We start from the raw sequence: 25,169 nt of genomic DNA on the forward strand, positions 1-25,169 counted from the left end.
ACCTATGGCCCAGAGGCTGCCTGGAGGGGATGTAGCTCAGGCCAGGCTTCCAAGGGAGACTTCCAAGGGAGCCTAGGACTTGAAAGGGTCAACAGGGTGTCAGTTAGTGGCCCAAGTAGGGAAGAGAAGCAGCAGGGGCAGAGGGGAGGGCCTGGAAGAACAGCCAAAGTGAAGCAACCTCCTAAAGATGGTCCAGTGGAGACTTCTAGTCTCTGACTGCCCTGTGGTCTGGCGCTGTCCTCATCCTATCCGAGCCCTGCTGGCCCCCTGTGTCACTCTCCACCGTGGCCACTAAGAGAGTGTTCTAGGTAAAACACTTTGCTCCATAGATATCCTCACTGCCTTCTGAGCTGGGCTCAGGGAACACCACAGTGAACAAGCATTCGAGAAGCTGAGTGCATCAAGCAAGACAAGTAAGCAAGTCACTACAAAATGCTGTGGCCAGACCTTAAATGAAGCATCATAAAGCACAGTGAGGACACAGATGACTTCTTCCTGGTGAGTCAAGGAGGCTTCCCGGAGGTGCTGGCATGGGTGGATAGACGAGTTTACCAAGCAGAGAGGGGTGGCCACAAGGGTGCTCATGCGTGAAGGCTGGACTTGGAAACTGCATCAATGTCAGCCAAGAGGAGGGACTGAAGTATGATAGATGACATTTTAGAAAAAGAGGGCAAGGCCAAGAACAGATAGGGTCTGCCTGGAATGCTCTGATGTTTTAAAAAAATAATAATAATAATTCCTATAGTGCCTAGGGAACAAGCTGTATTACTGTATTCATTCAGTCTATATGCATTAAATACCTACTGTGTGCCAACAGCTGAGCTGAGAAGTGTAAGGTGAACAAGGTAAAGATCCACCCCGAGCCCAAAACAATCTTACCACCTGGAAGAAATTTTCAAAAAATTGGGGTGCCTGGATGGCTCACTGGGTTAAGCCTCTGTCTTTGGCTCAGGTCATGATCCCAGGGTCCTGGGATCAGGCTCCACATCAGGCTCTGTGCTCAGCAGGGAGCCTGCTTCCCCCCTCTCTCTGCCTACTTGTGATCTCTCCCTGTCAAATGAATAAATAAAATCTTTTTTTTTTTTTTTAAAAAAAAAGGAAAATTTCAAAAAATTAAAAGAAAAGCAACTTCACCAGACTTCTGTGGTTTTATTCATTCATTCACCAATGAGCTCCTGAGGACCTACTGTGTGCTTAGCACTGCGCTGAGTCCTGGGGTATAGCAAGGGGCCGCCTGACCGGGAGAAGGAGGAAGAACAGAATGTGGATAATGCCTTGATTTCTAGTTAAATACTAAGGCCTATTAATTAGGACAGGGAAAACAAGAAGCATATGACTTAGTGGAGGGAAGACCAAAGTTCTTTGCTGGTCATGTGAGTTTGAAATACTTAAAGGACCTTCTGGATTTAACATTGCAGTAAATACTGGAAGCAGAGACCTGAGATTCAAGAAAGGGGTTCTGAGTCGTAAGTGTTAAGCACAGATGATAGTGTATTTATCCAGTCAGCCTCAGACACCCTCCGCCCAGGGACAAAGTTACATCTATTGACTCACTGCAGTGAGGGAGGCTATATAGCAGAGGAAGCTTGTGGTGCATCACCAAACGGGGGAAACTGAGTTGGGATTTTCTGGGCAAAAATGGAGGAAAATTTAAATGACACGGTGCTTTTTTTTTTTTTAAGATATTATTTATTTATTTGACAGACAGAGATCACAAGTAAGCAGAGAGAGAGAGAGGGAAGCAGGCTCCCTGCTGAGCAGAGAGCCCGATGTGGAACTCGATCCCAGGACCCTGAGATCATGACCTGAGCCGAAGGCAGCGGCTTAACCCACTGAGCCACCCAGGCGCCCGACATGGTGCTTTAATAGGCTCAAAGCAAAGCAAAGCAAAGAGATGAGGAAAGGGGTCCATCTAGGTCTAGACTGAGAAATGGCCACAGATCTTGTTTCCTTAGAAACTATAAAATTAAGATAAATGTGGAAGGTTGTGTCCAGAAATTGCTTATTTAAAGCACTGCACTTGGGTTAATCTGAGTCAAAGTGCCTTAGCCCCACCTCTCAAGAGGGGAATGTTTCATTCCTACAGATATATTATTATTTTTTAAAGATTTTACTTACTTATTTGACAGAGAAACAGCGAGAAAGGGAACACAAGCATTGGGTATGGGAGAGGGAGAAGCAGGCTCCCCACTGAGCAGGGTGCCCAATGCAGGGCTCAATCCCAAGACCCTGGGATCATGACCTGAGCTGAAGGCAGACACTTAATGACTGAGCCACCCAGGCGTCTCTCCCCCCTGCCCCGCCACTAGTATTATTTTAAAAAGCAAAGTTTCTGGCAGCTTATGGTCTCAGAGAATGCTACTTCCCAGTGAGTATGGAGGAGAGGTCACTCAAAGAAGTGAATCACTGGGACAATTTACAGTTGCAGGGGTCCTGGGGAGAACCACTAATTCTTTGTAGGGAGGGGGTTTCTCTGTCTGTCATTCCAGACTGAAAAATGGCAAAGAAGCGTTTCACTTTCTCAGTCTGGGTTATTTTTATTTTCTCAAAAGTTTAAAGTGTATGGCCTTTTTTATTCCCCTCCAAAATTCAGCCCCCATCTCTACCCAATCAGCCAGTGGAGGTTTTTCCTTCCCTTTTACATCACCGGAAGAATGAGTCAGCCAAGTGATTCCTTCTCCTCCCCTTCACAAGAAAGGTGAGTCAGCTTATTCTCAGCAGGACCTGCAGCACAGACATTCCCACCTCCGTAGCCGCTGGGGAGAGCGGGCCTTGGGAGCAGCAACCAAGGGCCAAGGCCTATAAGAAACTGGCAGCCCTCCAATAAATATACACCTAACCAGATCTCTAAGTCATGACTCTTCCGGATCAAGAATAAAATAGGCACTGAACCTATAGCCCAAAGGCAGAAAGGCTGGGCGGGCTTAATACCCCTCAGCCAGGCTGCAGGAGGAGACACCCGGGCATCCCCAGATGAGGTCTTCTACCCAGGGTCTCAAATTCTATTGGCTGGGGTGGGCTCCAGGCATCAGCGTCCATGGAAAATCCTGCCCCAGTGCTTCTAACATGCAGCAGGGACTGAGAGCCACTGAACTAGAAGGTGTTGACCTTGTCCACGGCACAAACTAGCTCCAGGACCAGCCTCGGAAACAGTCACTGTCCAGCCTATAGGATGCAAATGATTAAAACACATAACTTCCTGCTGGGTTCATTCTGGAACTGGAGTTCAGGCAAACTATTGAAGAAACCTCCCTACCATCTCCCAACTTTCAGCCCACACACAGCTCTCACCCTGGCAGTGAAGAGTGCACTTTCCTGCTCCAGCCAGGAGCCCCATGCCCCGACCTGCTCTGCTGCCTCGGTTCATTTCCAAACTTCCCATGCACACACGAAGCACGCTCACAGCCCCAGTTAGCTTCGCAGCTAAGTGACTCTCCCAAAGAAGCCAGGAAGTTTAAAAACAAAACAAAATGAAAAACAACTCATTTCTGGGTAGACTGAAACACAGATGGGAAGAAGCACATGTGTTTGCTCCCGGTCCTCAGACCCGACTTGCCAAAAATGGTGTCTGGGCCCAAAGCAAGTTCAGGGGAGCAAATGAGCAGACAAGTAGGAAAGGGAGCACAGTCAGGTCACAGAGCTTCCCTGGGAGCTGTCCTATTGTCTTCCACCCCTTTGCTAGACAATATGGGGTAGTGGTTAAAAGCATGGACTTGGGGGCACTTGGCTGGTGCAGTTGGTTAATCACTGGACGCCTGGTTTCAGCTCAGGTTGTGATCTCAGGGCTGTGAGCACAGAGCCTGCTTAAGATTCTCTCTTTCCTTCTACCCTTCCCCATTCCTCTCTCCTCTCTCTCTCTCTCTCTCAAATAAATAAATAAAATTTAAAAAACAAAACAAAGTATAGACTTAAAGTTTATAGGAAGCCCAGGGGGCAAAAGAACATGTTAAATAATACCACAGAACTGCCATCAGTCACATTCAGAATGAGGGAAACCCTACAAGACAAACAAGACAAGACAGCTTCTCCAACACATAGAGGAAGAGAAGAGAGAAGGAGGACCAATAGATGAGAAGAGACTTATCCGTCAAATATAATGTGTGGGGCTTCCGGGTTCCTGATTCGAACAAACCAATTATTTAAAAAATGATGAGACAGGCGTGCCTGGGTATCTCAGATGGTTAAGTGTCTGCCTTTGGTCAGATCATGATTTCCAGGTCCTGGGATTGAACCCCATGTCAGGCTCCCGGCTCAGCAGGGAGTCTGCTTCTCCTTCTCCCTCTGCCTCTCCCCCTGCTTGTGCTTTCTCTGTCTCTGTCTCTCTCTCAACTGAATAAATAAAATCTTTTTTTTAAAAATGATGTGACAATCATGGAAATGTGAATAGCTTGATGGGCTGGATGTTGGTATTCCCCCTAAAGTCACACGTTGACTCTTAGCCTCTCCAGTGTGAGGTGAAGTGATGGAATTAAGTCGTGGGGCCTTTGGTAGGTACCTTCATGAATGGGATTAGTGCCCTTATAAAAGAGACTCCAGAAAGATCCTTCTACTCTTCTGCCATGTGAGGCTATACCTAGAATAGTCTATGAACCAGAAAGCTGGCTTTCATCAGTTGCCAGCACCTTGATCTTGAACTTCCAGTTTCCAGAATTGTGAAAAGTAAATTTCTACTGTTGGTATGCTATCCCATCTGTGGAGTTTGTTAGAGCATCCCAAACAGACTAAGACAAACTGTGACTGATTTGATGATATTAAGAAATAATTATTTTAGGTGTATTAATGGTATTGTGTTTGTTAAAACAAATTTTTAAAACCCTCTGATACCATGTGAGAAAGAAGGTACATCACCTCTGTGATAGTCTTCCCCCAAAATGCATAACCCCAGTCTAACCCAGTCTAACCATAGCTGGACCAACCCAAACTGGGAGATACCCTACGAAATACCTGACCAGTACTCCTCAAAACCATCAAGGTCATTAAGAACAAGGAAAGTCTGAGAAGCTGTCACAGACCAGAAGAGGCTAAGGAGACATGACAACTAAATGTAATGTGGGATCACAGATGGGATCCTGAAACAGAAAAAGAACATTAGTATAAAAATCAGGAAATCCAGTAAAGTCTGGAAGTATAGTTAATAGTAATGTTCCAACACCAGTTTCTTAGTTTTGACAACTGTACCAGGGTCATATGAAATGATCCTATTAGGGGAAATAGGGGGAAAGTTATACAGGAATTCTGTTCTCTTTTTGTCTTATGTAAGTCTAAAATTATTCAGAAGTAAAAAAATTTATTTTAAAAAAGTCCTAAAAAAAAAAAAAATAAGTCCTTATTTTCTAGAGATATCTACTAGCAGTTAAAATGAAATGATGGGCGGTCTAGGCCTTGCTTTAAAATAGTTCTTTGGTTGGGGCACCTGAGTGGCTCAGAGGGTTAAGCCTCTGCCTTTGGCTCAGGTCATGATCTTGGGGTCCTGGTATTGAGCCCTCCATCGGGCTCTCTGCTCAGCAGGGAGCCTGCTTCCCTTCCTCTCTCTCTGCCTGCCTCTCTGCCTGCTTGTGATCTCTGTCAAACAAATAATAAAATCTTAAAAAAAAAAAAAAAGTTCTTTGGTTGGAGGGCACCTGGGTGGCTCAGTCAGTTGGGCATCTGCTTTAGGCTCAGGTCATGATCTCAGGTTCCTGGGACGGAGCCCCACATCAGGCAACCTGCTCAGGGCTCCCTGCTCAGTGGGGAATCTGTTTCTTCCTCTCCCTCAGCCCCTCCCCCCTGCCTGTGCTCTCTCAAATAAATATATAAATAAACTCTTAGAAAAAAAAATAGAAGAATTCATTGGTTGGGATTGGGGGCTTATATATGAAATGAGGCTAGTCTCACAGTGGCCATTGTTGATGCTCAGTGATGGCTGGATCTTTCTTTGACAGCTGTCTCCACTTCTGCATGTCTGTAAACCTTAATAAAACAAACAAGCAAGGATCCTGGAGAGAGACTGCCTCAGAAGTGTTAATCTGTCCGTGTGCTGCAGGTTCGTTACCTATCATATATGGGATGATTGTACCTGCCTCACAGAGTTGTGAAAATTCACTGAGTCGACATGCCAAAAGGCTGGAGAAATGCTTAGCTATTCTCATCATCTTATGGGAGGAAAGGTGGTCACAGACCAAAGCCCAGCAAGGCAAGTCATCTTTCTCCACCCTCTGACACTGCTCAACGTCCTGTCTCCCCCAGTCCTCCTGCACAGAGATCGTTGAAGAATGGAAGGAAGATGGGCTCTAGGGCAACACTAGCAAGTAAGGAAAGACCTCTGCACCCAGTCTTGCAGCAAGCGATGAGACTAGCTGGGGACGGAGGGTGGCGTCCCTGGTGTGGGCTCTGGGAGTCAGACCCTGGATTATGAGCCACTCAGGGTTCAAGTGGCTGAAAGCAGCTACTGTGGTGGAAAGGAGGGCTAGCAGGGGAGGGGTTCTGATTTCAGAGAGTAGAGGTCAGCAGGGGCAGGCCATGCCAGCCTTTGGGGCCCTTCCAAAAGTGAGCTCCTTATCTCAGAAGAAGGGGAAGCCACTGGAGAATGTTCAAGTGTGCGGTGGGGGTGGCGGTAGGGAGGGGAGGGAGTCACCCAATCAGACCTGCATTGTTGAGACTGCCAAGGGGAAAAAGGAAGCATTGGAAGGGGGCCAGAGGGAAGCAGGGAGAGCTGTTAGGCTTCCACAGTGGCTCAGGATGTAGATAATGGGAGCTTGATCTAGGATTCCAGCAGGGGAGGGCAGTGGATTTGAGAGCTGTTTTAGAGAACACTGGGCCTCTAGCTGTGTTTGGAGGGTGAGGTTGAGGAAGGGAAGTACGCAGGGGATTTGCAGGTTTCTTGGGAGTCAACTGGGTGGCAGTTGGGCTGCCTGCAGAGTGGGGAACGGTGTGGGAGGAGCAGGAGGTGTGGGGGGGCGGGGCAGGGTACAGAGAGAAGTTCCTTAACAGGGACAATCACCTCCACTGTGCTTTATGCAAGTCACTATGCTGGAGGAGGGGAGCTTCCAAAGCAAATACCGCAAACGCTTTCAGTGCCCTCAAGATCGGTGCCAAAAAAAGATCCACCAGCAATGGCTGAGTGGAGGAATCTCAAATGTGCGTTTATAGCTCTGGCGGTGATCACAGCAAAGGCCTCAGTCATTAAAGCCACTGGGAAGTCTTCAATAACTGTGCGTTGTGTGACTGAATGTCCCAAAACAGGTATCAGAAAAAAGACAACCCACAAACCTTTATTCAGCCATTATTATGTGTCTAGCCCCACCTTGGCATAAGACGGAGACAAGGAAGGGCAGGATTAGCCTCCTCCCTCAAAAGATGCACACAAGGGTTGCGAACAAGTAACCACACATGAGTGTTAGAGGAACACAGGACAGACCGTCACTAAAGGCTGACCTAAAAGGATCCCACTTGGGGTGGCCAAGGGGGGTGCAGGATTGAGTGAGTCGGTGACCTGGTCCCACCAGGGGGAATATCACACAGGAAGAAGGCAGTAAAGTTCTTCCAGAGAAGGGGGGGGCCTGCCTGATCCTGGAGGCATGAGTAGAAAGTGGAGGGCGGGCTGGGAAAGGGGGACAGCCAATGAAGGGCCACCAGAGTCCTGGGAGAGGCGCCCCTAACCGACTCACAGTAGGGGGGCATCTACACAGGCAGGAGGATGCCAGTCTTGCCTCCGACAACTACATGCTGAGATGGTTTATTTCTTTAAAGGAATTTAAAGTCCTGTCTTAAAAGTGGGGACATTTTCTCACTCTGAAGGCTCAGGGGACAGTTCCTTCATTACCAGCAAAGCTCGGTGCACCACTTTCCTGGCCCCAGTCCCTCTCCCACACAAGCACCACCACCAAGAAAACAAAAACACAAAACACAAAGCACCACCGCACCGACCTTTGCACAATTTCCTTTCTTCCTGCAAACTTCTGTCTGCCTCCGCTGCCCCCCACCCAAGGCAGGGCCGGTTCGCTTCAGCCGAGCCTCTTTGCCCTTTTCCTAATAAAGTCCACTTCCTCGGCGTTTGAGGCAGTGGAGGACCGAGGGTACGAGGCGGCCCGAGACGTGGGAATGGCCCCTCCAAGCCTTCAGCCCCGGCCGCACGTCCGGGCTGTGGGTTCGATCCCCGTCTACGTGGCCGTGACGGGGGTCCCCGAATAAAAGGGCCACTGTCACCGTGCTCCGAAGAGACCGACAGGGTCGGACAGAGGCAAGCTCTCGGCCGCGCCAGGGCCCCGGCGCCAGAGACCCGCCTCGGAGGTCGCACGGGAGGAGGGGGCTGAGGCGGCTGCCGGGGACGGGGACTCTCGCTAACAGCCCGCGGCCCCAGGGGATGACACAGCGTTTCCTCCGCACCCCGGCTCTCCCCGCATGTCCTCGTTCCATCCCCGGCAGGGCACCAGCCGGCCGACTCGCTGCGTCAGCGGATCCCCCGCTGGAAAGGACCGGGGTGGCCGGGGCCGCGGGGACGGCTCGGCTCGTGGCCCTAAACCTTCGCGCCCTGCGGACCTGGCTTGGGGGTCGAGGGCTGGGAGCATGACCGCGGAGTGCGGACGCTGCCCGGGAGCTCCGCCAGCAGCTCGCAAAGAATGTCAGTCCCCACCCACGGAAAGTTAGAAGGCATCTCCGCCACGCCAACTTATCATCCAGAGCCGGAGTCGAACTTTCCGCCGGGAGTGGCTGGCTGCACAGCCCAAAGCGACCCTGCAGCAGCCGCTCGGACCCGGACGCCCTAGATCCCGGGCCGCGACCGGCCGCGACCAATCACAGTGCGCCTCGGGCGGGAAAGACTGGAGGGCGCGGGCATCTGAGGAGTGACGGCACCGGCGGCCAATAGGAAGCTAAGGTGGGAGTCCTCGCCCATCCTGCTCACCAATGGGAAAGGGATGGCTGGGGCCGAGGTCCCCGAGGCAATAGCTGCAGGCTCCCCGGTGGCCGCGGGTCCGAGACCCTAGGACTAAAGGGAATTGGGGAGAGGAGTTGGCTCGCCCTCCCTGGGCCACCCGCCGACCCTCAGACCATAGCCCGGTCCTCACCTGCTGAAAGCGGGGTTTGCCCAGTTGGAAAGGAGGTGCATCGGTCGAGGTGTTAGCGGCACTAGCCGCCGCCGCCGATGCTGTGGTCGCTGTATCCGCCATGGCCACTGACGCCTGCAATCTCCGGCCCTTTTAAAATGTCCCTCCTCGGCCCCCGCCACAGCTGCTCCTCCCGATTGGCCATAAGCAACCGCAGCGAGCCGGAGGCGCAAGGGGTTGTGGGGAGCGTAGTTTTTCCCGTCACGGGGGTTGACAACCCTAGACTGCGGAGAGTTGCACCGACTCAGACCCAGTCTCGGTTCCTGCCGCCAGATCTGCAGGGCTCGGCAGCATGGGAAGAGTGTGCGGGTACGGCTCTAAGGTTCCGACAGGGGGCCACGGGGCTACCCCTCGCCGGTTACCTGCCTCTAGAAGTTTAGTTACTGCGAAGGGCATCGCTCCTGGGGCGCTAGCCCAGAAGAGCCCTCCCTACTCAAGCGGTCCAACCGGGGACCAGATGGGCAAGGACTCCAGGATGTGTAGGGTTAATCCCGGAAAGCTTTCTGCAAGGACTTGCACTGCGGAATCCTCGTGCAGTTCCTTCTGTGGCTACCTTGCCCCCTCCCCTTGTGCTCTCCAGCCATCCTGACACCCAGAGCATGCTGGGCGCTCCCCGCCCCTGACCCTTGAACATTCTGAACCCAGAGAACTCCGTAACTTTTTATCTTTGCCTGACCCCTGCTCTTCTGACCTCAGCCTACACATTGCATTTCCCGATCCATCACCCTACTTCCCCATAATCCACTTCCGCCCCTATAGTACCCAGCACTTTTTTGCAGCCTAGGTACTTACAGTTACTTATGGTTCTGCGTATGTTTCCTACTGTAAGGTCCATAGGACAGGAGGTGTTCTACCGCTGAGTCCTCAGTGCCAGGCTTGGCAGGGTTTGCAGCAAGGACTCAAATATTCGCTGTGTGAGTTAAACAGTGGGAGCTTCAGAGCCTGGGCAGGCTCCACTTTATTTGTCAAACTAAGGAAGATCCATCCCCAGTCTAATTCCCAAGCAGGAGAGAATTGGGGGCGGGGAGGGGGGTTCAGTAATGTTTATTAGGCACTACAAGAACTTTAGGTAAGAGAGAGCAGCACATACACAGGGCAAGACACCAGCAAGGATGATAATAAACCCACTTGTGTAATATAGAGTAGAAGATTCCTAGCTGAATTAGCTGGTCAGTGAGCCAGGCTAGGGGAGGGGAGGAAAGCTGTCTGTTTTACCCAAGAGGACAGTAGAAATATTTTTGACCTTAGGGAATCCCACTTTAGGTCTTCTTCCTCTCATGGTGAGGTGGTGAGGTGCAGCATTGGCTCGTGCCTGCCCATGTCTTTCTGGACAATGCACGATCTAAAGTAGTCAGTTCCTCATCTGCCTACAAGAACCATAAGAAACAGACTATTCCTAAAGCCAGAGAGTGGTGCTCACTAGCCATGAAGAATCATTTGTATCTTGGATTTGTATCTTTCCCAGCCAGACTAAGCGGTCTCAGAATAAGAATCAGGTCTTTTATCCTCTGTATTCTCCCACAGTATTCAAGGAATGTAGGTCTCTTGGCAAAGACAAGACTGAGTCCAGGCCACTGGGCAATGCTGTGCTGCCCCTAGTGTTAGTACAGAGGCAGTGACACTCCAAAACCCCATCACCTGCCTTCTCCCCCAGAAAGCCTCCTTTTCATACATTTATCAAAACAGGAACACCACTGAGCCACCTGCAGTATGGGAACTTTTTATTCTTCATAAAGTGCTCAAAACATGAAGAACAAGCTCTTTATAAACAAGAGTTACAACTAGGAAGACAAACAGCAAAGCAGAACTGTGCCTGCTCTCTGCCCACCCTGCCTGCAACTCTCCACGTTGTGGCCAGGAGCAGAAACGTCCGAGAAGAACCTTGGGCTTCAACTCACAACTCTCCTGAAGACATCCTTGCCCTGGGCATTTTGGAGGGCCATGGTCAAGGACGAGCAGAAGATCAGGGTCAGGGTTAATAATGAGTAGAGCCCGGAAGAATATGTAGTAGAAGAGGTCTCCCCTTCCTTCCCCCAGAAGAGATACCTACCCAACTCCCAATGACCCCCCCAAAAACATGACCCAAGACCTGCACACCTGTGGACACTTTCTCAGCTTTGATAAGTGATCCTTAGGGTAGATAACATTACAGGGACTTTCCCCTCATGTGTGTGGGGGGGTCCTCTGCTTCATCCTGGCAGAAGACATCACCCACAGTGCACATTTCCTTCCAAGGCTTTCAGAGAGATCCCATAGGTCCTCTCGGGAAGAAAAGAGGTCCCAGAGGAGCTCTTGCCTCCTTGCTGGGTCAACAGTGTCCTCCTTCAGCACCTCCTCACCCCAAAACCTTTGTTCAAACAGGGTACCCCAAGTCACTAAAGGTTCCCTGCAGATGCCATGGGAAGCCTGCCATATTTTCTGCAAGCAAACCAGGGGCTGGGCCAAAGGACAGACACTTCATTTCTAAGTGCACTGCAACCAAGCCGGGCAAGGCCACGAGCAGAAGGGACAGGCTGGGAGAGCAGCTAGCAGATGACGGGAGGGCAACGAAGGCTTTTTCCTAAGTATAGGCAGAATGGGACCTCCTACTTCCAGAATGTAGTTGTTATCCCAGGAACCTTCTCAGTTGGGGTTGAGGGACGAAGAGAAGGTGGCAGGAACATTAAAGGAGCAGTGGCAGCTTCGCCAGGCCCTTAACTGAAATTAAGGGCACGGGGCACAGCAAGGCTGACCCATCCTCCTTTCCCATACCCAGGGCCTGACAGATCTGGCCCCATGTGCTCAAGAGGGAGGGAGGGAGGGGGGACACTAAATGGAGAGAGAGAGAGAGGTCTACATCCAGAGGTTCTTGACCCCACCCACAAAAGGCACATTTTAATTGGTTTCCAAAAGTTCAAACCCCGCAGCAGCACAGAGTTTTGGCATCTGGACAGGCAACAAAAACAAACATGGAGGGTTGATTCCCAAACATAAGCAGCCCAAAGCCCCGAGGCCTGCGGAGGGGCCCACAGCCCAGAGGTGTGCAAGGAGTGTTCTCCCCACCCTTTCCCCAGCTTTCCATGCATTCACATGAGAGATGCTCAATGGGAAGACCAGAAGAGGAGGGCGGTGGGGGCCTGGAGAATCCACATCTCCATCTCCCTTCGTCCACATGGCCCTCGCTCTGCCAACTGCTGGAACACACAGAATCGGGACACAGCAGAGACGAGACCAAATCATGCTCCTTGCTCTCAAGGGAACAGATACGAGGCTCCAGTTACCTAGAACTGCAAACTGGGCAGCCTGGTTCCTGCCACAGCCCCAGTAATGCTAGGAGAGCCCTCTAGGGGCTGGACACAGACGACAACGGGGACAAGGGTTTAGCCTTGGATGAAATGACTGTTGTTGTGGGGTAATAAAGTGCGTCCCAGATGCCATATCAAATTGTTGCTCACCCCGGCTCTGACTTGAGGGCTGAATTCTTTGTTCCAATTCCCTGGAGCCCCCAAAACTAAGGGACATGAAAATAGGCAGGTGGGGAAGACCCACGGGGGGGTTCCCAAAGACACACGAATTGTACATGGAACTTGATGCCTGCGATGGGATTCCCCATGGGCCCCTCTTCCGGCACCCCCCACAGAGGCAGGAGGCAGGGGGAGCAAGGAGTGACAATGGAGGACAGACAGCAGCCTGCCCGGGTGAGAGTGAGTTCAGTGGGACGGAGGGAAGCGCAGGCCCAGTTTGGGCAGTGGGTCCACGTGACCCTCCCAGGGGCAGGGGTGGGGAGGGCTACTTGGGAGGGTCAGGGGGGATCTGCAGCAGTGTGGGTGAGGTCTCCATGATCCGCACCAGCAGCCGGTCAATGTAGCTCTCCAGCTCCTGCACGTGCTCGTCCCGCTGGCTCAGCTCCCGCTCCCGCTGCAGGAGCAGGCCGATGAGCTCGTCGTGGGTCAGGTGGTAGTACTTGGCCGACTGGTCCAGCACACCTGAGTCCTGAGGCCGGGGAGAACAGTGAGCAGGGCGGCCTCAGGCCTACCTGCCCACCCATCCAACAACACCCAGGTTTCATCCTATAGGCCCCGGAGCGGCCTCTGTCTCCAATGCAAGAGACCGCCTAACTGGCTTCAGGGCTCCGGCGTGGGGGACTGGGCCTGTTCTTCCCTCCACCCTGCCCAGCACGCAGCTCCTGACCTCGGGCCGCCTGGACGCTCTCCACCGCACCACATGCCTGGCATCCTCTCGGGCCTCACCTTCAGCCTCTTGGTGTCCACAGTCTGGCCCACGTGGGGGGCTGGAGCCACAGGCTGAATGCCGCCGGATGTGACTGTCTTGAGCTTCTCCAGCCCGCTGCTCAGAGCTGTACTCAGACTGGAGCGGGGCTGCTTCCTGTCTGGGCTGCCCTCCACGGGAGCAGCACTGAGCGGCTTCACGGGGTGGGGACTGCGGAGACAGAAAGGAGAGGCGTTACGGGGAGTAGGGAGCAGCATAACGGAAACGGGCTGGGGGGCGCACCAGCACTTGACAGCAGCTGCCCCTCACCAGAAGGCCTCAGGGCAGCTGCCACCAGTGCTCCTCAGCAGGCCTTCCTCCCTCCTCCATCACTGCTCTCCTCACTCCTCTCCATTTTACTCCCTCAGAAGGCCTGCCCCCCTCAAAGGAGCAGCACAGCCCGGCCCACGACCTTCCCAGCACCTCCGGCCAGCCTCTGCCAGGACCACCCCTCTGCTTCCCTCCCTCTACCACACTGGAACCTTTCTCTAGGGGACTGACCGACCCTTCTAGGGTCTACAATTTCCCACGACTGGGGACTCACAGGCTGTGGGGCTTTCAGTGCTAAAACCTGGAAAGACTTGAGCAAACTGGGACACTTTGCTGTTGTCTCTAAACCTGTTTTTTTCCCATCAGTACTGACAATGGCCCGAGAAAGACACCTGGCTCTCTGCCCTCAGTCATGCCCCAGCTCCCCTTCCTCTCTACCCAGCCCCACCAGAGCACACAGACTGCACTGTCTCTAGAAGTTCTTACCTTTTGTTGATTCCTCAACCCATCAGAATGGGGACCTTGGCCCCACCAGCCTAGCACAAGTGCTCCTGCCGAGCCCACCAACCCCTCAGCTCTCCACTCACTGACCTCTCTGTGGACTTGACTCCTGGACCACTCCTTGCTTTGGCCTGCTCTCCCTCATTTCCCACCAAGACCTCCATCTGGTTTTCTGACTTCTCGCAGTCTCTTCTCAGTCTTAACCGCTAGCCTGCCCTTGGATCCCTTCCTTTCCCACCTTGGCCCCCACCGCCCCTAATGTCATCCCCAGCCTGAACCTCAGCCCCGAGCTCTAGGCCCACACAGAGTTGGAGGCTGGCTGGCTCCACTCTGGGTCCAGCTTGGGCTCACCGCACTGGCCTCTACACCTATCCTCTCCTGTGTCCCCCCTCCCAGCAGCGTATGGCTCCAGCCAGACCCTGGGGAATCCCTGATTCCCAGGCCTCAGCTCCAGGGCTAACAAACATTGAACCTGCTGCCCCTCACCTTCTCTCGCCCTGGCCCCTTTGCTCCCCGTCAGTGCTGGCTACACCGCCTTCGGCTATACCTGCTGCCACTCATCTCCTCGAGGGAGTCTTGCCCACCTCCAACCACTGCTCTATTCTAATGGGATGGTGATCTCAGCTTCTTGATGTTCAAACAGCCTCCACTGGCTCCCTATCAGATAAGAAAACACGGTCTCTAATAGAACAGATTAGAATAGAATGCCCTTTCTTCCTGGGCCTCCACTCCACACACTGCTGCAAACCAGGAAAAGCGCTCTTTCTCACCTTCAGGTGGTCCCTCTACACAACACCTGCCCTTCGCCTGCTGGCCTTTCACCGGCTGGCCGGCTAACTCCTCCTCGTGTTTCAAAGCCATGCAAGGCCACCTCCTCTAGGAAACTTTCCTGATTCCCCTAAGCTGACTACAGGGACCCCGCTCTGGGATCCCTCAGCACCCCAGACCTGTGACAGGTATGCAAACTGCTAGCACCGGACCCCAAATCAATTAACCTTTCCCCAAGGGACCTCTTAAAATCTATGGTCAATTCACAGAGCTTTTGGACTATTTAGAAGTAGGAAGCAAAATGATTTAGCCCAAGGCCCTGGACTCTGTCAGAAGAGGGACAGCCCAGGCCCAGAGAAGCCAGTTCTGTTACTCGGGATAGGGCCATGGATTCCTGGGACGAGTGGCAGAGAGGCCGGGTGGGGGGGGGAGGGCCGACAGCAGGGAAACCAACGTCTCTCCTCCCACCTAGGAGTCTGCATTAGGGACAGGAGCTTAAAAGCTGCTCTCCTGAGACCCACAGACTGTGCCCAGGGAGGGAAGGAATAGCCAGGTGGCATACAGAAACCCTGAACGGGTCCTGGGCTCTCAATCGGATTGGCCCCACACATTGGAGGGAGCCTGGACCCCAGAGATCTCAAGACCATTTCCTCCTCTGAGAAATGGGGACAGCTCTATTTGGCCCATCTACTTGAGGATGGAGGGACATGCTGAATTCAGACATGAAGCCCACTATAAAGGGAATGAAGCTTCCCAAAGGTAGTTAGTATAAGCAGAAGTGAGACTAGAATACAGCAAGGCCAGCTAAGGATGCTCTCTCATCATTGCAAAGACACCGTGACCACCTCCTCTTCCCAACCTCTGGGGACGGCTTCACTGCGTGCCACTAGCACAGCAGCCCAGGGTAGCCCAGACTCCTTCCCTCCCACTTCTCATGTATCAGCAGGGGCCCCCTAGGCCAGCTCCTCATGGGTGCCTGTCTGTCTCCCTCACTGGATTGGGAACTGTCCAGGTACACCATGGGGACAGTGTTCCTCATCTCTATGCAGTGTCTGACACAGCGTGGAGGTGCAGTGAACTGGGGTTACTACCTGTATGAGCTGGCAGGCAGGGGTTCCAGTCCAGGACCTCCACACTGCCCTGTTCAGCAGAAAGAGCAGCCACCTCTGCTCCCCCCACTTCTTCAGCAGGGCTTCTAGGGTACTAGCCTCCTTCTGGACTTCGCTGCCCCCATCAACTCCAAGCGACCTGTGTCTCCTGACCTCAGCTCTGGCCATCCCTCACCAATCAACCTAGTGAGGAGGTCACAGCCTCATCATTCTTCTTAAACAAACCAATGCCACAGTGACCACAATCACAGAGGCATCCAGAGGCCACGCAGGCCTGTCTTAAGCACCTCGGGACCACTCCCTGAAAAGGCGCAGACGCAAGCCAATGAGGCACCTGATGGGGCTACAGACCAATTCTTCTGGGGGCAGGGGTGTGGTCGTTTCATTTTTCTTTTTGTCCTCAACAGCGCTTGGGCTTTCTCTCCAACAGAGCTCGGTACCAGTCCCTCCTCTGGCTCTCTTGCCTCCCACAGCCCACTTCCCTGTGGCTCCCATCTGACAAGTGTCACTGCCCCGGCACCCAGTGCCCCTCGCAGCCGAGGGCATGAGCTCTTCTCCCCCTTCCCCTGCCAGCCCACACTGGCTCTGCCCACTCCGTTCCTCACTCCCTGTACCTCAAACTTTGCGGGGCACTCTGCTTGGCCAAGGACCCTGGGAGGAGACAGCTTCCAAGCCAGTCTCACTGAAAGGCTCCATTCTTCAAAGCTTCCCCTCTCCTGCCTTTCGGGGAAGAAACGCTCCATCTGCCCCTGGAAGGGCTGAGGCTGGAATGTGAACACCTCGGCCCCTGGGCTGCTTTGCCTCCTTTTCCCACCTTCTCCTGCAGAGTCTTCTCAGGGTGATAGCTCACCTGGCGCTGGACTGTGGCTCCTCAGCTGGTCGTGTCTCCAAGGGCAGAAGCACAAGCGGGGAGGCTGGGGTGGTTGCAGCGTGGTCTTCCCCGGGTGGGGCAGGGGAGCCCCCGGGGGAGGAGGCTGGCTCCCCAAGGGTTGGGGAGGAAGAAGTCAGGGGCTGAGCTCCAGGCAGAGGGGAACATGGAGGGCTGGGGCCCCCATGATGGTGGCCGGCCCAGGACGGGAGAGGGGGTGGTGGAAAAGCAGGCTCTGGGGGAGTGGGCAGCTCTTCTGGACCAGAGAGGATGGAAGGTTCCCTGGACCCTGGAGGGGATATGGACGGGAGACTGGGGGGGTCTTGGCTCTCCTGAGACAAGAAGGGGTTCAAGGCGTCCTCCTCTGATGCCCACACGTCAGTGTGTTGGGAGCTATCTAGCAGGGGTCCAAGCCCCTCTTCTACTGGTCCCTGCCTCCGGGCCTCAGGACCCTCAGGGCTTTCTCCTTTCTCTGGAGCCCCCCAGATCTGCAGACTCTGAGGAGCCACGCTCTCTGAGTAACAGGGTACGGGGGTGGGACCCTCAGGGCAGCTGGTGGGCGGGGATAAGGGCAGCTGAGGCACGGGAGGGCCGGCACCCTCCGCTTTATCTTGCAGGCCTGGCCCACACGGCAGGGTTCCGGAAGAATGGCTGTCAGACTCTGCCCCCGGTGTCTGGCCCTCCTCCTTGGCCTCCCGTGGACCAGCAACCAGTGGACTTGGAAGGCTGTCTTCTCCTCCTGTCTCTGCCCCCCTGCTTCTCAGCCCCCCTGCAGCAGCCGCCGCCACTGCCACCTCCTCCTCCTTCTCCTGGGACTCTGAAGGCGTGAAGAGGCGTGGTGGCTTGGGAGGTGGCCTGCCGGGCTGCGGCTCCCGGTCTGACACCGGCTTAGGTTTGTGCTCCGGCTCCTGGGGGACAGGCCCCTTGCTCCCCCCAGGGCTCACAGGTTCCAGTGACTCTGGCTGCATCTGCTCATCAGACTCTCCCCGCAGGACTGGTGAAGACGTCTCGGCTACAGGAGAGATGGTGAGCATATCCCAGGGCCACGAATCGTCGACTGTATTGAGCTCCTGCGAAAGCTGGCCTTCGCCTCCGGAGGCCGCCTCTTGGACCTCAGGGGCGTCGTCGGGACCAGGCAGCCTTTCCCACACACTGATCACTTCAGGGGAGCTAAACAGAGACGTCGCACTGTCTGCCGGACTCTGCCCTGCATCCCCTCCAGGGGCTGGCGGCTCCCTGTCTGCTTCGGAGTCTGCAGCTCTTGGCTGCAGCTGGGCGGACGAAGAGGGCAGGCTGGCCCCAGCTGGCCCCAGGGGCCCCAGCTCAGCCACACTGCTGCTCCGGCGGTTCAGTCCCAAGTCCAGAGGAAGCCTGGGCTCCAGCCACACGTTGCTCCCACCTCTTCCTCCTCCCCCAGGGACCCCCTGGGGCTCGGCCACCTTCACTGTCACGGCCCCGCCTTGCTCCTGTGGCCCAGTCACCTCCAGCCCCACTCCTCCTGCAGGGGCCAGGATCTTGCTCCTGGCCTCTGGACGCAGCCTGCTGGCGGCAAAGACGTTGAAGGTGTCGTCCCACTCAGGCGGGGCTTTCCCAGGGGAGGCCAGGGGGGTGGGGCTGGGCCTCGAGGCACTGGGGAGAGAGGGAGCAGGTGAAGGACAGTTTAGTGCTATGTCGGCTAGGAGCTCCTCGAAGAAAGGGTTGCTCTGCATGGAGGTGAGGAACGGGTTGGTGAGACCCGAGAATCCAGATGGGGTGGCTTCGGGGGCGGCGGAGGCGGCAGCGGTGGCAGCAGCAGCAGCAGGGGAGGCGGCTGCAAAAAGGTTAGTGCTTAGCATGGGAGCAGCGGTGGGAGGAGGAGTGGGGAGGGCCGGAGCACAGGGGGAGCAGGGGAGGTGGTGAGGAAGAGCAGCTGGGTCAGGTTCTACCTGAGGAGACACGTCCAGGCTGTGGAGGGAGACAAAACCGTGAGCCTCCTGGTTAATGCCAAGACCGGAACCGGCCTTGCTGAATACCCCTCGCCTGCCCACCCCCCACACACCTGCCTCGGGCCGGGTACCGCATGCCACACCCACACGGGCTGGGTTCAGGCCGGTGTGCCAGGGGACCAAGGGAAGACCCCAACACATAATATGATTCGGGGCTGCCCAAGGAGGGAGACGCTGGGCAGAGCTCATGTAATCCCATGTCCAGGCAGGATCCCAGCCTCCACCAAAGGTTCTTCAGGGGCCCAGAGGCTGAAGAGTCTTGTCAATACCAGACTTAACGCCCACAGAACCAATCAGGTGTCTTACAGCCGCTCAAAGACAGAGAAGAAAGAAATACTAGCTGCGTGAAGAGAATAAAGAGGCCAGAGAAAGGCCAGGCCTCAAAATCCGGCTGGGCAAAGCCAGCACAAATGGAACCCCACAGGGTCCCTGGGATTCGGGCGGCTGGAACAGATGGGTTCTACTGACCTCTTGCAGAAACAGGAGGTAATGACGCGGCAGGCATCAGACAGGACAAAGTGTCCATCAAAAGAACCTGCCTCTCCCATTTCTTGGAGGGGTACTATCACCTGCCCATATGGACAGCAAGATCCTGCTGCTGAGGCTAGCTCCTGTCAGGTGCCCACCTGAGGGTGCCCCTCCCCAAGGGCACCCATGGGCCAGCCTTGAAAGTAGCTCCACTCTGGAGATGAGGGCTGGAATGTAGCAGCAGCAGCGACTCTGGAGGTCATCTGGGGCCTCTTGGGGTCTTCACACACAGACCACTGGCTCCCCTGGGAAAACCATTCCATGGTAGTGGCCCTACACTCCCACAGATGCTGGAGAACACTGGCTGGCCTCTGGGGGAGGGAGCATGGCCCTGCACTTGCACCTCGCCCATGGTGCAAGGCTGACTCACGCACAGAAACAGACACAGAAACCAGAGCTCTTGGCTTCCTGGGGATGACCCCAGCAGACAGAAAACCAGGAAGACAGTCCATGCCCCAGTTTTGGTAAGGACAGTGGTTGGCAGCTGTCTCGTGGCTGAGCCCACCTGTCAGGCCCAGACCTGGGGGGCCTCTCCTACTGCCTGCTTCCCATCTTCCAGCTCCCACTCTAAGCCCCAAGACCCCCATTCCTTGATCCCTGCCCAAGTGAACATCCCGGAGACTCCTATACCTCCATCTTCTCCACTCAAGCTGCTGCTTCTCACGGGAAAACACTGGGGGGCAAGTCCGGGGGTGGAAGAAGCCAGGCTTTACCAGCCAACCAGTGAGGCATGCAGGCTGGGGTTGGGGGGGCACCTATGGAACGAGGCCAGGAATTCTGGAGCTCCCAGAAGTCTTCTGGGAACCGGGGCCCAGACAGAGCTGGCCGCACACAGAGCTGGGCAGAGTCTGGGCCAGCTTGTCTACAAACACTGGGGGGCAGACAATGGGAAGGACTCCAGCAAAGGTGGGCTTCCCAAGACAATCTGGGAGTCTGGGATTCTCACCTCATGGGCAGGGCACAGCCGAGTCCCAAACCCTGGCTTTCTCTGAAGAACCCAGCTTTCAGAGACTCTCCTGACTCTTGCGCCCTATAACTCCCCATTCAAGGATGACTTCTCAGCCTCATACTACCACTTACAGATCAGGCCATGGGGCTGGGGAGAAAGGTAAGAGTCCCATTGACTCCCACCCCACCAGGCTTCCCAGCACTTCTCTGCCTCTGTGGTCCTGACATAGTGAAGATACTGAAAGCGGTCAAATCCTAGGCCCGGAGTCCCAACCCCCACAAACAGCCCTTCTCCCTTTACTCCAAATTGGCCACAGTCAGACCCAGGCATTATGTGTCTACCTCAGGGATGAAGGAGAGCAACAGACCACCACCATGTGGGTCAAAGCCCTGCCCCCAGCCTGCCCCCCAACTAGAGCAGCCATACCAGACACAGACCAATTCTACCAGCAGGACTCAGCCCACAGGAACAGGACTGCTGGAGCCTCCTCTCTCTCCAGAACCTGTCTGACAAGTGACCAAAGGCGTGTGGAGGAAGAGAGCTCCATCAACATTAAATAGCACCAGGCTTAGCTCTGCACACTCCCCGCCCCCTTACCCTTGGCCTGGCCCCACTCACCCTTGTGGTCTGACAATAATCTGGCTGGCTGTCAAGACTGCAGGGCAGGAGAGCAGCAGGGAAGTAGGCTGGGAGCCCCAGGCAAGGCTAGCACCCTCCCCCCCACTGGCTCCCCAGAGGTACACACAAACCCGTTGGTATGGAACCAGCGAAGAGCTCTCCCTAGAGGAAGAGACTCCAGGTGCCAGGCCCAGCAGGCTCCCAAAAGCCGGTGGCACCTCTGAGAGCACCCTGTCCATCCCTCTACCCAACGATATACACACACCCCCACCCGCTTCCCCACATACCTCCCTTACCCTGGATCCACACCAGGGGCACACCTGTCCCCTCCCTACCACTCCAGCTGGCACAGATCAGAGACCCATTCCCATAGGGGGTTACCCCTGCAGGTTATGCTCTGAGGACAGAGCCTGCCAAGCCAGCTAGCACAGTGCCATCCCCCCAGCACACGGAGAGGACTTCAACATATGAGGACTTATCTTCTCTTTAAGGAGCAAGGTTGGGGGAAGAAATGAGAAGTCCAAATGTCTCTGCCCCCACAACCTGAGAGAATAAAACTTTAGGGCCTGCAAGAACCTTAGGACCGCTGGTAAAACCTTAACACAGGAATCCCCCCTTCTCTCTGCAGCTTAAACATGGCCATGGCTGGGTGACAGACTGCATCACCAGGCCAGCCCTGCAGCTGATGAACAGCTCCTCCCCAGGCTGAGAGGAGCTGCATATCCTTGTCATTTCCACACACTGGTCTCCAAGGTGGCATGTGTATGTGCCAAGGCTCTCCACCGGGCAGTCCCCTGAGAGGCCAAAGCCAGCCAGCCTTCGAGGCACATGCCCCCCCAGCTGACATGCCCTTCAGCCCTCCCTCCAGAGGCAGGAGCCCCGGGCCCTCCTGAGAGGGGCCTGATGTCCAGGAAGGGTGTCCAGAAGACTGGACATACCCTCCCCCATCATCTGGGCATAAGGAGGTGACAGAGAAGGGCCCAAGAAACTCTAAGTAGGGACACCACATAATTTACCTTCCAAACCAGACATTTTTACCACAGTAAAAGGGCAGTATTAACTACAGCAGGAAAACAGGCCCAAACAGGATGGATGGCCACACTAGCTCATGGTCACTGGACATATGTCATGTCCCTCATTTACCCCATGGGGAATGCCACTGAGACTCTGAGCTTTCAGCAGCTAGCACACACTCCGGGCTTGTCAGGACCTCGATGTCCTACTTCCAGTGAGGGGCCGGGACAGATGCACAGACGCCCAAAGGCCACCACGATATACTTGCCCCCATGCTGTACCACACTTACCCCTGTTAAAAAAATACTTGCATCCCACACTTAATCCCCTACTGTACACAGGGGGTTCTGTGGTCAACGTGAGGAGGACGAGGCAGGCAAGCTCCGGTGGCCTGCCCACAGGGAGCTTATACTCCAAAAGGGTCAGAGAAGAATAGACACAAAGACAAGCCTGCATGGCCTTGACAGTCCTCAGACACACGGTACGTGTGTCTCGTGGCTGCGCTCAGGACTCATGGCTCACAGCCCGGTGAGTAAGCGGACGGTCCCACGGCTCAGACCTTAGTCTCAACAGTCGCCACCCCCTCCCCAACCCAGGCACACACCCAGCCATGGGACCCAGCAGATTACAGCCAGGTCAGGACGAAAATGAGGACCATCTTTTCAACCCCGCACACCCTCGTTAATTTTCTCCCAGCCACTAGCTTCTCCAAAAACAGCCACTTTTTTCCTGGTTGCTGTGTGCCCAAAAGATTGCTTCAGGCCTCTCCGTGGGGCACCAGTGCCGCGTGGGAGCACTAGAGGGCGCCGCTGCCCTTTCCAGTGAGGAGCACCCAGCAATGGGCACTGGTAGCACGGCGGGGGGTGGGGGGGGGACGGGCACCCAGAACCTTTGGCCTGTGGACACACCCCAGAGCCCAGACAGGGACCTGCAGCTACCTTCAGTCACTCCGGTTCTGGGTGTCTGACTACAGCTTCCCGCCATGGATTAGCTCACTTTTCATTCTCTCCTCAAAAGCCCAGAGCAAGCCTTCTGGGCGAGGGCCAAGTGTTGTTTGTTTCTGGCCACCTTCCTGGCTCTGTCAAGGCCCAGGGCCAGGGCAATGCTGACAGGCTCAATGACCAGGTCTCGAGCCTATCCAGGCCAGCCCACTTTACCCAAAGAACCCCTTGCCCCTGCAGCTACGCCCTCAAATGAGCCCCTGGGAGGGCAGGGATCCCTGGATGCCCTCCATCCTGCTGAGGACAAGCTCAGAATTCAAGGAGGAGGGCAAAAACCTCAGCTGCCTTATGGCCACCAGGGACCCAACTTGACTCTGAAGGGCAGCTGGGAGACATGGAGACACAAGAGAAGGAAAGCAGGACTGTAAGCAAGAGTAGGACAACCCCAACATCACTCAAAGTCTGGCCTGCAGGGGGTCTGAGCCCAAAGCCTGGGCACATGTACAGAAATGAGCTCACGAGAGATGTCCTCCAGTGTCTATCTGTCCTGGAGAAGGCCCTGAGATGATCTACAGACATGCTGAGCCCGTGGTCTATGTTCCATCTGACCCAGCCCCCCCCACCCAGCTCCTCCCAGCAAATGCTCTATCTGGGCCTCCTGCCACCTCCCTCCGCAGGACCACCCACAAACCTAAGCCATCACAGGGCAGCAGGCCCATCCATCCCCTTCTTGCCCATCTTCCCTCGGCTCCAAGTGGCCAGCAGATCCCCTGGGGTCTGATGAGCAGGGGCTGGGTCGCAGGGACAGAAGCTGACGTACCCAGCAGGGGAGGCAGAGAGCGGCTCAGCCAGAGACTGAGCCACTCCACTGGCCTAGCTGCAAGGTGTACAAGAGGCGCAAGGAGGCCAGGCCCGAACCCACAAAGGCCTGGCATTTCTTTCCCCACCCTTCTCAGTGGACCCGAATTGCACAGTGAGAGAAAAACCAGGACCACAGGAGTCTTCTCCCCGCTGCTGGGGAGTGGCTATAGGAGCCTCTCTCTGGACCCTTCCTCATATGCCCAGCCTTGGTGCCCCACCTGCTACCCACAGACCTGTCAACAGGAGCAGGGCAGGCTGACTGAGAGCAGAAACAGCTGCCGGCCACATCAGCTGTCCGGCCACAGACGCTCCCTGTCCAGAGCCAGCCCCAGGCCCTTGAAAAGTGGGGATGTCTGCTCGCTGGACCTATGTCTGGCGGCCCTCCCTGCTCCCTGCTGGACAGTACAGCAGCCTCGGATTTCAGAGCTAGGAGGAGACAAAGGGCCGGGGTGGCGGCTGGGGCTGGGATACTGCGATTCGGTCATCTGATGACCAAATGTATACTTCTCATGTGTATGGGTCTTCATCCACAGTTTCTGACTCAAGGCTTCCAAAACTCTTGGAATTTCCTGAGAAAGAGCATCTTTTTTAATGTCTGGTCTCTTGTCCTCCCTTCCTGAAATGCTGCAGAGCAGGAAGAGTGAAATGGGCGTCTCATGATTCGTAACAAGCCCCTTTCCACCACAACTGGGTTTGTGTTGATGAGGGGACTTTTTAGAAAGCCCCCGAGGACCCTAAGGCTGGTTGCTGGGGGAATCAAGTGTGAACAGAAGGGTGGAGCTTTCAGTCCCACCCTGATTTCTGCAGAGGAGAGGGGCTGGAAGGTGAACTGACCAATGGCCAATGGCCAATGACTTAATCACTCACACCTGTGCGAGGAAGTCTCCACAAGAACTCCAAAGGATGGGGTTCGGGCACTGAACACGTGGAGATGCAGGGGGAGTGGGGTGCCTGGAGAGAGCACGGAAGTCCCGTGCCCTTTCCCCAGACCTTGTCCTGTGCATCTCTTCTACCAAGCTGCTCCGAGTTACAGCCTTTTATAATAAACCACTGAAAGCAAAATGTTCCTGAGTTCTAAGAACGAAGCAAGCAAATGAATCAAACCCAAGGAAGGAGGCAGTCACTAGGACCTCCGATCTATAGCTGGCTGGTCAGGAGCACAGATGACAGCCTGGACTTTTGACAGGCATCTGAAATAGCCAGTTGGGGGTAGAGGTGGGGTGTCAATCCTGTAGTTCTGAGCCTATGTGGGGACCGAGGCATCTCCGGGTCAACAGTGACAGCACTGAGCTGAACTGCAGGGCACCCAACTGGTGTCAGAGATCAGCTTGGGAGTGGGAAACCAGCCCCCACAGTGGAACTGGGTGCAAAATCCTAGTTAGTATTAGGACCCTCTTGAGAGCTCTGCCAGGGCCTGAGCTCAAGG

General features: G+C 54.9%; 2 protein-coding genes across 7 annotated transcripts in view; both read right to left on the minus strand.

The window, feature by feature from the left end:
* Window positions 1-9,231, minus strand: part of SFXN5 (sideroflexin 5) — a 113,364-nt gene extending 104,133 nt beyond the window's left edge. The window contains exon 1 of one of the 4 annotated variants that reach the window (XM_059188053.1): window positions 9,045-9,231. In XM_059188053.1, coding sequence (XP_059044036.1) covers window positions 9,045-9,146 — 102 coding nt within the window. In that variant the 5' untranslated portion in view covers window positions 9,147-9,231. Of the gene's footprint in view, window positions 1-8,364; window positions 8,492-9,044 lie in introns of those variants that run through there. The other 3 variants (XM_059188049.1, XM_059188050.1, XM_059188052.1) reach the window with 3 other exon arrangements.
* A 1,556-nt stretch (window positions 9,232-10,787) lies between these two features.
* RAB11FIP5 (RAB11 family interacting protein 5) overlaps window positions 10,788-25,169 on the minus strand; it is a 36,189-nt gene continuing 21,807 nt past the window's right edge. Inside the window, exons 4-6 of one of the 3 annotated variants that reach the window (XM_059188046.1) lie at window positions 16,830-18,791; window positions 13,313-13,502; window positions 10,788-13,055 (exon numbers count right to left, since the gene is read on the minus strand). In XM_059188046.1, coding sequence (XP_059044029.1) covers window positions 12,852-13,055; window positions 13,313-13,502; window positions 16,830-18,791 — 2,356 coding nt within the window. In that variant the 3' untranslated portion in view covers window positions 10,788-12,851. The remainder of the gene's footprint in view (window positions 13,056-13,312; window positions 13,503-16,829; window positions 18,792-25,169) is intronic. The other 2 variants (XM_059188047.1, XM_059188048.1) reach the window with 2 other exon arrangements.

This window comes from Mustela lutreola, chromosome 9 (genome assembly GCF_030435805.1).
Source record: "Mustela lutreola isolate mMusLut2 chromosome 9, mMusLut2.pri, whole genome shotgun sequence".
Classification (NCBI taxonomy): domain Eukaryota; kingdom Metazoa; phylum Chordata; class Mammalia; order Carnivora; family Mustelidae; genus Mustela; species Mustela lutreola.